Source organism: Narcine bancroftii, chromosome 10 (genome assembly GCF_036971445.1).
Source record: "Narcine bancroftii isolate sNarBan1 chromosome 10, sNarBan1.hap1, whole genome shotgun sequence".
Taxonomy (NCBI): Eukaryota; Metazoa; Chordata; class Chondrichthyes; order Torpediniformes; family Narcinidae; genus Narcine; species Narcine bancroftii.
In genome coordinates, this window is record NC_091478.1 from 40,683,716 (window position 1) to 40,696,800 (window position 13,085).

A 13,085-nucleotide genomic window follows, 5' to 3' on the forward strand; every position below is an offset into this window, starting at 1 on the left:
TCACGCCTGCTATAAATTGTGCGTGTTCTTTCATTGCCTCTATTACATTTGCATGCTTACTAAAAAATTGCCGGCACATCTTTCCCACAGGTGCTATATATTGTGTGTTTTCTTTCAATGCTGCTATTATATTCCCATGCCCACTATAAATTGCCAATTCGACTTTCCCACGCCCATTAATTGTGTGCACTCTTTCAACATGTATCCATGTATACCGCGCACAGGCATAAAATGGTTGCCTGGTTTGTAAAATACGCATATAACACATGCGGGAAAATATCTTGAATGCTTGATTTGAGAGAGAAAAAATGAAGTGAAGAAAATGAGACAACAAGAAATGAAAACTTTTTTTAAGCTCCTTTGGAGCTGGTGAAAGACTGTGTTACCACTATGGGAAACATGCAAATCAATTTCAGCAAAGATCAGAAACAACAAAAGTGTACAGATCATCTGTTTTAATGAAGTTGGTCTGTCACCGGTCAAAATATTTTACTGTAATTAATTCCCTTGCCTTTGGAAACATTTACACCCTCTCACCCTTGAAATATCAAATGGTAAAATTAATTCATTATTGACACAAATACAACACGATGTTGCAACAAACCTAACAACCCTCAGATTTTTTTTCAATAACAATAACAAGCCCACGAGCAGAACATAGTTTCATCTTTGTTGGTCAAAAGTAACTAGCAGTTTCTCAATAACAGTGGGCGACCAGTGTGTGCGTTTGTTTTTTTTTTCTGAAGTTGTTGCTTCAGCTAGAAGAAGCCAACAAAGATGATGCTCTGGAAAGTGAAGGCAAGACATGAGTGAGGTTTTCACCTGCTGAGGAGCAGAGATAGGAAGAGAGGTTGGTCTTTCTGCAGAAACTGATTTGAACTTTGCAACAAATCATTGGACTTTGCATGGAAAAAGAGGCAGATAACATATTGTGATTTGCATACATGCGGTTGACAGCCAAGCCTTCTGGACGATATTTCACAAGGAATCACAGAGATGTAACAGAGCAAAACCAAAGAGAAAATAAAGCTGTGTCACCAAAAAGCCTGATAAATTAAAACACTGTTCATGACTTTAACCTATGCATTACTTTATTTATTGGAGCATGGGAGGCTGAAAAGTGGCCAAAAGGGAGGTTTATAAAGTCATGAGGGGCAAGGATAAGTAAAATAGTCTTTTCTCCACAGCGTAGGGAAATCTAAAACAAGAGGGCATAGATTTAAAAAGGGGAAAGATTTAAAAAGAGACTAAAGGGCACCTTACGCAAAGAGGGCGGAGGGCATGTGGAATGAGGTGCTGGAGGTACAGGTGTAACATTTAAAATCAGTTTAGCCAGATACATTGATAAGAAAGCTTTGGAGGGGTATCAACCAAATGCAAGCAACTGGAATGAGTTCAAGGAAACAATTTGGTTGGGATGGACAAGTTGGGCTGAAGGGCTTGTTTCCATGCTCTGTCTCCCAGGTGCACGTGAAACCACTGCTCTCCACACCAGAACAAACAAAGAGGCTGGTAAGAAGTTCCAAAACCTTCACCAACTTGGCTCTTACAAATACCAAACAAATCATATTTACAAATTGCAGCTCCCTCTAGTTAATCTCAAAACAATCTTCCAATTATATTTAAAGTGAACGACTTGAGCTTTGCAACGAGGAAAAAAAAGATTTGGGCACAGCTTCAGGGAGTTGGGGTTTGATCCTAACTGACTGAGCAGAGTTTACATGTTCTGCCCTATGAACCTAAGACTGGCTGTCCAACCTGGCCTTATCTGGATGCATTTCAGCAATTAACAGCTGGAAGCAGGAAAAGAAAATCTCTTCCCTTCAATCTGTTTTACTCATAAATTCCACATCTGGGATGTAGTTGGAATTTGAAATTAAAAGACACACCAAAACAAAGTTAATAATATACAACCAGGTGGATCTTGCTAGAGTTTATCAATCAGGTTTATATAATAATTCCAGATGCCATTCAGCCCACTGGGTCCATATCAGCTCACAGGAAGCTTCTCCATTAGACCCCTTCCCAAAATCTTTATTTTCCTTGCACCCATGCATCTATCATTTCTTGCATTCTTCCATTTGATTCTTTTTTTCAACCAGAAATCTACACAAGGGAGTAATTTATAACAGCCATTTAATCAACCAGCTCATCTCCAGCACTTGGGAAGAAACAAAACAAACTACATGGAGGAAACCCACGAGGTCACAGAGAACACAATCTTCACACTGACTAAGGTGAGGATCAAAAGCAAGTTCCAGGAAATGAAAGTCAGCGGCAATCACTACTGTGTCACCATGATATCCCCTCCGAATGTGATTTTGGTTTTAAATTAAGGACTGGTCATGTGTTTGAATTCAGGATGCTTCCAGCAAGCCAACATAAATGGCTTATGCTGATTTGTTTTGACCAGTCCACAGTCGCCTCTCCAAATACTTCCTTGTGTGACTTCGGAGAAGGACATTGAAATGTTTCAGTAAGCTAAAGAAATCAGAAAAATGCCGATTGTTTGAAATGCTCAGAAACTGAAAGGAATTCAACATCTGACAGCTACTTAGCTGTGGCTATGTTGGATAAATGGATGAAAAATAATTATATTGAAAGGCTTCCTTCTTCATATTTGGCTCGTTACAAAGGATTAGCCAAGTCAGTGCAGAAAATTGATTAAGCCACTTTTAAATTAAAACAAAAATAAAATGAAAAGCTGACTGACTTTATAACTCTTCCCAATTTCTTTCAAGTTCATTACATGAGAAATTAATTCTGATTCAGATGATTACATTGTAAAATTTAAATTTAGACATTCAGGATGGTAAGAGGCCATTTCGGCCCACAAGCCCATGCCACCCAATCTATACCCAATTAACCTACACCACCAGTACATTTCAAATGGTGGGAGGAAACCGGAGCCTCTGGGGAAAACCCACGCAAACACAGAGAGAACGTACAAACTCCTTTACAGACAGCATGGGATTCAAATCCTGGTCCCAATCGCTGATGTGGCGTTAACCACTACCTCCAACCATGCCGCTCCATGGAGTGGAGTCATGGGTTCAAACTCACCTCCAAAGACATGGGAATTTCTGCTGACATTCCAACATAGTATTGTTATGGAGAGACAAAGGCTTGCAGTCACAGTTGACGTATTAAACCAAGACCCCATCAGTCTTTTCAAGTGAGACTATTGAGGTGTTACACCCTAACCATATCCCAAGAACATGGGTGTAACGGACACTTCGGAAAACATTGGCTGCACAAAATAATCCAACAGTGGTAAAATATCCCTCAGTGTGAATTTAAAGGACACGAGAATTGCCTCCTTGTACCCTGGCTTGCACTTTCACTGCTGACATTTGTACTCCTTTAAGTAAATCAAAACCAAGTAGACCATCGCTGTCCGAAAGTCTCATCTCCATTTTCCAGCCTACTTAAAATAAGCCTTTAGTCACAATTCCTCAACTGTTATTGATCAGTGGTAATTAGGTAAAAATAAATGCAAGTTTATTTTTATTTCTCACCACGAGCTTTAAAAGTTCAATTCATTCCCCTGAATAAAATTCCAACTCAAAGATGTTGACATATAATTCATGAAACTATTATGCAGAACTTATGATTAAGGTCAAAAAATCTGATGGTATTTAAGCTTCTACTCAATATTATCTCTTATATTTGACATTCGTTTCCATGCTTTTGTCCTTCAGGTACAAATCAGGCATCTTAAATATATCTGTGCTTTTCACCTCAGCTGTCATGTGTTAGCAAGTTTCATATTCTAATCACTGAGTAAAGTTTCTCCCATATCATGTATTGGATTTGTTGCAGATGATCTTATGTTGATGACTCCTAGTTTTGAACGCCATCACAAGCTCTCTTTAGAACTCAAGAGTGCAGGTTAAATAAGCAAGCACTGCAAAATTTTCTTAATGAGAAGCAAGTCAAAATAATTGCACCTTAAGTCAGAAGCCTGAACAACTGAAGCATTGTTTTAGGAAAACAACTTAACTCATTGAATACGAGTTTTGTATTGTTTAGCCCCATGAACACAAATTAATCTACACTAATTGACGCTCCAGAAGACACCAGCTTCACTACACACTTTCAAAATCAATTATCAAACCAATTGCACAAATTATTGCCAAGGTTCCTCGGATCAGAATTGATCTCTCCATAACTGTGTGGCTTTCTTCGAGATGTGCCTGTTTCCTCCAAAGACATTCTGCTGGTTAATTGACTCCATGAAGTGACCCTCAGTTTAAGTTCATGAAAGGTATTATCAAAAGGGATTGATGGGCATGTGTGTGTTTAGAGAGCAGGGGTACGAGGAAGTAGAGATGGAGAATGGGGCTAACAGAATTGCTTTCAGTATTTGACATGAACCCAATTGGCCAAATTTTCTCCTTCTGTCATTACAAGTATTTAGTAAGATAAGAATTGATTCTGAGCAATTATTTCACTTTAAACCTGGAAGTATACAAAGTACAGGTATAACAACAAGCCAACAGAATGGATGTTTTAAGAATGCCCTGGGTTTTGGACCCTGATTTTCTGGCTCGTGACTGCGACCAGCAAGACTGTCCTTACAATTTAAAAATCCAGACATGCCCTTTTGGCCCACAAGCTCGTGCTGCCCAATTGCACCCAAATGACCTACAGCCCCGGAGAGTCGGAGGAAACCGGAGCACCTGGAGGACACCCACACAGACACGGGGTGAACATATAAACTCTTTACAGACAGCGCCAGATTCGAATCCCGGTCTGCAGCGCTGCAACAGCATTGCGCCAACTGTGCTGGCCTACTAGTACCTTGCAAAACTACTCCCATAAAAGAAAAGCTTCACCTTGATGACTTGCAATTAATAACAGTGGAAATTCATTTTCATCAGTTTTGTTTTGTCAATGGTTACTTTTAATTCATGCTCTTGCACCATCTCTGTGCCCTCTCTCTTCCCTGTCCTTCTGATGATCCAAGAACATGTGGACGCCCTCCGATAATCCAGATTCTCCAGAGAGCCGCTAAGCTCCACCCTTTTCCTACTGCTTCCTGGGATTTCTTTCACAAACCAATCCACAACAATGGAACAAAAAGTGATGAGAGGCAATCTTGCCCAGTGGAGGTGCTGAAACTTGGGAAGAAAGATGACAACAGACAAAAAAAATCAGAAAATTCAAATAAAAATTTTGGGCATCAAAACATAGGAACACATTCAAAGCCAAAGATCTTCAACATCAGTGGGTTGTCATTCTGATCAGTGTCCTGGAAAGTCACAACAAGTGTCATTTACAAGACAAATCTGTGAAAACAGGCTTCTTCTGAAGTTCATTGGAAGTTGAGCAGCTGAATCAAAGGTCATCTTTTTTCCAAACAACGTCAAGGAGAAAATGGCATGGAATGCACGTTTACCGCCCGCAGACTGGCTACTTCTTAACCCTATGGCTTGATGACATCATTAGGAGACCACATGCCTCCAGAGAAGTGAATGGGTGAAACAAAGATGCTTGAAGCTTGAGTGAACAAAGAGAAGCTGGATGAACTCAATGGGTCAGGCAGTGCCCATGGAGAGAAATGGTCAATGTTTCAGTTCGAGACCCTTTGTTGGGACTAAAGTGGGAAGGGCAGATATTAAACATAAAAAGAGGGGAGGGGGAAACAAGATGTCTTTTCTATCTGCTTGGAACAGTTGGCAAATATTTGAACTGGGATGTAAATCACCTTGCAAAAGCCAATATTAACGTAAACAGTATATATGAAGTAACTGCATTTCAATATCTAAATATATTACACGCAGAAGGATGCAAAGAAAACCATGAAGCTGGTAATTGGATTAGACAGATTGATGGGTTTGTACGGCATACCTTGGCAGATACTGATCCGACTTTTCAAGTTGAGAAAGTGCTGTGAATGTTCCAACAGCTACATATTTACATTTATTTTGCACAACTTGGCATTCTTGCGGTGGCTGCGAGCTTGCACATAGTTCCCAGCCTCTCAGCCAGTGAGCTCCTGTTCCAGAAGCAGAACACTGGCTATACAAGGGGGGGAGGGGGATCAATTGTAAGAAGAATTGGGAAGTAGGCTGGGTGGGGGTTTATTGGATGCATTCTGTGCTCCTGCCAGCTCTCTGTGCAGGCTATTTTTCCAAAAATCTGTTTAGGTTTTATTTTTCTGGTGAGGCACTCTCTAGGTTAAATGATCCAAAGAAAAGTCACCCATTTTCTACCCATGCTTTTGAGTGATTCCTGGCAACTCCAAACTGATCAGTAGATTTCATTTTCCATATTTGCCTTACTGATGGCTGTTTTAATAACAGCAAGATTTTTTTAAATTTTATCTGCTGACTGATAACCCCCAGTGCTGATAGGATTAATTAACACATCCAAGTTATTTCTGCATGACTCTATCTTACACTATCAGTGTATGATTGCCCCTGGTTTTGTACCTGGCAAGTGTTCAGACTATCTCAAGATTCAAGTTACAGCTAAATCATTTCCATAGCTATGAATGACTGTTCTAATGCATGCAGTAAAACTAAACAGTTTCTACCAAGGCTTGCGTACACGTGATAACCAATCTCTGCACTTGCTTCATCTATTCAACAGTAACTGAAGTCACTATTGTTTCCACCTAGTTGTCCCAGAGTGCATCTGCAATTTCTTCTGAGAGCTTATTTGCTTCTTAAGGTCTAGGCTATATCACACCAGCTGCATTAGATTTGATAACATGATGTGAAAACATTTCCTCTTATGAATGCTTCCTTAATTATAAGTAAGCCAACTAGGGAGCGATTCTGGTCCTTAAAATATCTACTAGAGAACATTTCTACTGTGAAAAACAAAATCAACAGCTGACAGAAATCTGGCTCTTAATACATCTTTCTGGAAACAGAAACAGATGGCATTCTATTGAAATATCGACCACAGTTTTTGTTGACAGTTTCAGATGACTACAACAATGTTAGAGTCTTTAAAGCTTCTGTATATTGCAAATACAAAGGAAAGTCACAGCACCCAGATAAATTTCTTTGGAAAGAGGTAAATTAATTGGAGTTATCACAAACGGTTGTCCCCTGCAGGTGGTAACAGTTCTTCCAATCAGGAGTAGGTCACTAGGCCTCTCAAGCCTATCCAAGATAATCATGACTGATCTTTGTTGGCTTCATCTTTTCCTCTTTGAAGTATTCATCTCTCTCTTCCTCAATTAGTTCTCATGGCTCCATCTAAACCACCCTAGGGCAGCTTCTCAGGTTCACAAAAAAAACGATTTAAGTATAATTAACACTGCTGAGAGATTAAAGGATAATAAATATTAAAAGAGAATATAAATAAATAAACAAATAATTGGCCAGTAGTGCAAAAATGTGTAAATAGTGCAGACAGATCTTAGAGAGACTTGGAGCAGTGTTGATTGTACAGGGAGAGTCAAGACCTTTATAGCTGTTGGAGAAACAGTTCTGGAACCAATGGTGCTGGACGTTAGATTTCTGTAGTTTCCGCCTGAAGTTAGCAGGGAGAATGGTGCATGATCAGGATGAGGGGGGGACTGTTATGATGCTGCATTTTGATGGAAGGTGGGGAGAGTCAGTGCCATGATGGACTTGTCTGGGCTTGGCATTTTCTTCTACCTTCTGCATTCCTGGACATTCAAGTTTCAAAACCACATCGTGATGCAACCAGCCAGTATACTTTCTAAGTGAGCGAGCATTCAACAACAGGCCCAAATTCTGTTAAACTCCTTGGAAAGTAGAACCATTGATGTGCCTTCCTCACAACTGTCTCAATGGGCTGGCCATTTTTTTTTAGGATAAATTAGGATATCCGAAACAAATCAGAAATCCTCACCTATCAAAATGTTTTTTTCTCAGCCGAACTGACTTCACAGGTTGAAAAAAAATTCACTCGACATGAAATTAGAATGATGACTGTCCTCATTTCAGGTAATTCCCTAGTCTCTCTCTTCCATTTCTTCTTTACCTTCCCCTATCGACTTTTCTCTCCATCTCAAACTGTGTCCCGCTGTCTCCCAGCCACAAGAAGTCAGAAGAATCCCTTGTCCCGGCATCATCAAGGAGAGTGGCCTCCCAGGCAGGAACAGGTCAGGCATTCGCTTTGCCCTGGCGCAGAGCGGCTCCAACTGCATGGGGGATTATGGAGTAATGAAGACAACTATTGATCCTGCATTGAGCCGGACCCATGAGGTGCTGGATTGGCCCCAAAGCGACCTGATGAGGTGCCAGAGTGGCGGACAGAAAGCCAGAACAGCCCCCGACGGAACGAGGCCACGGGGAGACAGGAGCACACCGACTCACCGGTCAGTGTTCCACCAGCCCGGGAAGCCTTCCCGGGGATCGGCGGCAGTGACGGGGACGTGTTGGGGATTGGCTGTGGCAGTTCAGACATCCCAGTGATTGTCAGCGGCAATGGGGATTGGCAGCTGACAGTATTTTTTTGGTGAGAATTAAACATTATTTTAATGGTTAGAAAGCCTTCCCTTATTATTTTTTTGCCATTTAAACATTGATATCAGTGATTTGCTGTTGCTACAGGGCTGTTTTCAAAAAATGACCATTTATCTGAAAAATTCAGTCATCTGAGATAGGCCCAGTCCCAACCATTTCAGATAATCGGAGTTGTACTGCATTTCTCCCTCATTAACTGACTCCCCTGAGTTCAATGATCCAGGTGAAGGATGAGGAAAATTTGAACTATTCACTCTGAAGGGAGAGATACAAAATGTCATTCAGCGCAAATACAATCTTCTTCTCAACCTCTTCATTCTCAGCTTCAAAGCCACATGTTTTGTTTCATTCATGTCCACCAGAGAGATTTATACCTACTTTGGCATCCAGGACAAATATCCCTTCCCACTTTACCATTCACTCCTTCCCCATAATAAATTTCCTTTACGACATAAACCTTATTCAAATTTTTGCTAGACAATCACAGCAAAGACCTCGGCAGCAGACCAACACAGGGCTCTGTAGCTGTAGGGTTCCTACCATCACTGCTGGCTTCAGGCAACCAGGTATCCATGACTGGGATTCACGAGGGTGGTGATGGTGAGCAGGGCTCTCGAAAGGCCACAGGCGCTGACTGCTTCTTAATTGCTTCAGGGGTTCAAGGAGCAAGGGCCAAGGATGGTGATCACGAGCTCAGATTCACCGGTGAATGGATAGGAAGCTGCGCAGCTACAATTGTTATGGAGGCACAGGAGGTAATGGCATCAGAGGAGGTGGCAGGATCCACTGACGCTCATGGTCTATGAAGGGACACTCCTTTCCTTCTTTTTCCTGTGTTGTTGGGACACCAGACTTGTGGTATCTCTTTGCATGGCTTTACATGACAATAGAGTAACTTTCACTCTTGCAGACATAAGCCTGGAATGATGCCAATGTGATTTGTAGTTGGAAATGCAAGCTTGGAATGTTTAACAGCTCATTGTACAAAGTCTGGAGGTCCTTTGTTTGCCCTTGGAGCGGAAACCAAGGTCACAACTGATACAATTATTGTTTCCGTTAAGTGCTCTATGAGGTCACACAGCTGAAAGATCAATTCTCAAGTCTCCAAAGGAGGATATAGGAAGTATCAGGATTCCCTCAGCTCTAAATTTAATATTGAACAATAACCTCCTCACCTCCTTCCACAGAAACATAAAAATAGGGGTAGAAGTAGGCCATTTGGCCCTTCAAGCCTACACCACCATTCATTATGATCATGGTTGATCACCTACTCAGTACCCACTACCTGCCTTCTCCCCATACCCCTTGAACCACTAGGGCCAAATCTAACTTCCCCTTAAATATGGATAAGGAACCGGCTTCAAGTACTTCCTGTGGCAAAGAATTCCACAGACTTGCCACTCTGAGAGAAAAAAAAATCATCTCAGTCCTAAAAGACTTCCCCCTTATCCTTAAACTGTGTCCCCTGGTTCTGGTTTTCCCCAACATCGGGAACAACCTTCCTGCATCTAGCCTGTCCAATCCCTTAAAAATTTTATATGTTTCTATAAGATCCCCCCCCTCTTAATCTTCTAAATTCCAGCGAGTATAAGCCTAGTCAATACAGCCTTTCTTTATATGCAAGTCCTACCATCCCTGGTATCAATCCAGCGAACCTTCTCTGAACTCCCTCCATGGCAAGGATGTATTTCCTCAGAAAAGGAGACCAAAACTGTACACCAAGGCCCTGTACAGCTGCAGTAGAACCTCTCTACTCCTGTACTCAAATCCTCTTGCTATGAATGCCAACATATCATTTGCTTTCCTCACTGCCTGCTGTACATGCATGCCCACTTTCAATGACTGGTGCACAGCAACACCCAGGTCTCGTTGCATCTCTCTTGCTCCTAAACAGACACCAGTTAGGTAATAATCTTCTCTTCTGTTCTTTCCTCCAAAGTGGATAACCTCACATTTATCCACATTATATTGCATCTGCCATGCCTTGGCCCACTCACCTCACTTGTCCAAATCACCCTGGATCCTCTACACAGCTAACCCTGCCACCCAGCATCGTGTCGTCTGCAAATTTGGAGATGCTGCTTTCTATTCTATTCTAATTCATTGATATATGTTGTAAATAACTGTGGTCTCAGCACTGAGCCTTGCGGTACTCCACAAGTCACTGACTGCCATTCTAAAAAGAACACATTTTTTCCTATTTGCTTCCTGTCTGTCAACCAATTCTCTATCCACCTCAATACCATGTGCTTTAAGTTTGGACACAAATCTCCTGTGCGGGACCTTATCAATGCCTTCTGAAAGTCCAGATATACCACATCAACTGGTTCTCCCTTATCCACTCTACTAGTTACATCCTCAAAAAATTCTATGAGATTCGTCAGACATGATTTTCCCTCATAAAACCATGCTGACTCTGTCCGATGATATCACTACTTTCCAAGTGTGCCACAATCACATCTTTAATAACTGACTGTAGCATTTTCCCCACTACCTATTTCAGGCTAACTAGACTATAGTTTCGCAATTTCTCTCTCCCTCTCTTCTTAAAAAGAAAGGGGGGGGGGTTATGTTTACCACCTTCCAATCCTCAGGAACTAATCCAGAATTGAAAGAGTTTTGAAAAATTATCAATAATGCATCCACTATTTCTTGGACTACTTCCTTAATCACTCTGGGATACAGACTATCCAGTCCTTGGAGATTGATCTGCCTTAAATCCCTTTAATTTACCTAACACAAACTCTCGACTTACATTTATTTCCTTCAGTCCTTCCCTCATATTATATCCTAGATCCCCTACTATTTCCTGAAGATTAATTATGCTTTCCTGAGTGAAGACAGAACTAAAGTTTGCCATGTCCATGCTCCCCATAATCAGTACACCTGCTTCTGTCTGTAATGGAGCCACATTTGTCTTAACTAATCTCTTTCCATATCTATAAAAGCTTTTGCAGTCATTTTTTTATGTTCCCTGGCAGCTTTTTCTCATAATCCCTTTTACCTTCCCTAATTAATCCTTTTGTCCTCCTCTGTTGAATTCTGAATTTCTCCCAATCATCAGGAATACTGATTTTTTTCTGGCTAATTTATATGCTGCTTCTTTGGATCTGATCCTCTCCCTGATTTTCCTTGTTAGCCATGGATGCACTACCTTCCTTGATTTATTCTTTTTCCAAACTGGGATGTTTAATTGTATTTCATCCAAGCTATCTTTAAATGGTTCTCATTGCATTTCCACCATTAGTCCTTCAGGTATTATTTGCCAATCTATCTTAGCCAATTCACATCTCACATCATCAAAATCATCCCTCTTTAAGTTCAGAACCAACTCTGTCACTCAACATCTTAATGAAGAATTCCACTATATAGTGGTCACTCTTGCCCAAGGGGCTTTTCACAACAAGATTGCTAATTAATCCCTCCCCATTACTCAGTACCCAATCGAGAATGGCCTGTTTTCTCGTTGGTTCCACGACATGCTGATTTAGAAAACAATCTCGCACACATTCTAAGAAATCCTCTTCTTCATTACCCTTACCAATTTGATTCACCCAATTTACATGTAGATTAAAGTTGCCCATTATAACAGCTGTACCTTTGTTGCATGCATTACCAATTTCCTGCTTAATGCCATCCCTAACCTCACTGCTACTGTTAGGTTGCCTGTACACAACTCCCACTAGCGTCTTCTGCCCCTTAATGTTTCGCAGCTCCACCCATAATCGATTCCACATCATCCAAGCTAATGTCCTTCCTTTCCATTGCATTCTAACCAACAATGCTACCCCACCTCCTTTTCCTTTCCGTCTATCCCTCCTGAATATCGAATATCCCTGAATGCTGAGCTGCCAGTCACGGTCCCCTTGAAGCCATGTCTCTGTGATTCCAACTATGTCATAATCATTAATAGCTATCTCCACATTTAATTCATCCACCTTATTACGAATGCTCCTTGCATTCAGACATAAAGCCTTCAGGCTTGCTTTAGCCACACTCTTAACCCTTTTACCATTATATTGAAAAGTGGTTCCTTTCTGCTTCCTAATTTCTATTATTTGAGCCCGTTTCAGAGACTTCTCTCAACAAGCCCCGTTGCTGTCCTTTGATTCACTGTCAAATAAAGCAGACAGTTTTTAAAAAATCTCACAGGGACTTCAGGGAGGGGCTGATGGGGGAGTGGGGGCCTGAATAAATGCTGCAAGAATATCACCGGTTAAACAAGATGCAGACGCTGGGGTCAAGCGCAATGCACCAATACACTGGAGAAACTCAGCAGGTCATGCAGCATCCATAGGAAAGAAAGGGCAATCAACCTTTTGGTCCTGAGCCCTTAGTCAAGAATAAGAAAAAAAACAAGCAGATGTCTGAATAAAAAGGTGGAGCAGGAGGGAGGAAGGGGGAGGTGCACAGTCTAACTAACTAAGAGCTCGGAGAAATAGATGGACACTTAATTTTCCTTTGTCACAGAATAAATTTACTTTGGGAACCAGGTGAGCACAATGTTGTTTTTCTTTTAATTATCTAAGGTAATTTCAACACTCTGAATGTCAGTTTACTGTATACAGAATCGAGCCAAATGCAAAACAGAAGAAATAAACATTACTGTACTGTTGCAGAGATCACTGAATT

The 13,085-nt window shown here is 41.2% G+C and overlaps 1 protein-coding gene across 13 annotated transcripts in view; it reads right to left on the reverse strand.

The window, feature by feature from the left end:
* The window catches only part of LOC138744480 (ankyrin-3-like), a 666,186-nt gene that overhangs the window by 501,506 nt on the left and 151,595 nt on the right, over window positions 1–13,085 (reverse strand). Inside the window, exon 1 of one of the 13 annotated variants that reach the window (XM_069900717.1) lies at window positions 8,994–9,392. The exons of the other annotated variants lie outside the window; for them this stretch is intronic. Coding sequence (XP_069756818.1) covers window positions 8,994–8,996 — 3 coding nt within the window. The 5' untranslated portion in view covers window positions 8,997–9,392. Of the gene's footprint in view, window positions 1–8,993; window positions 9,393–13,085 lie in introns of those variants that run through there. 13 annotated transcript variants of the gene reach the window in all.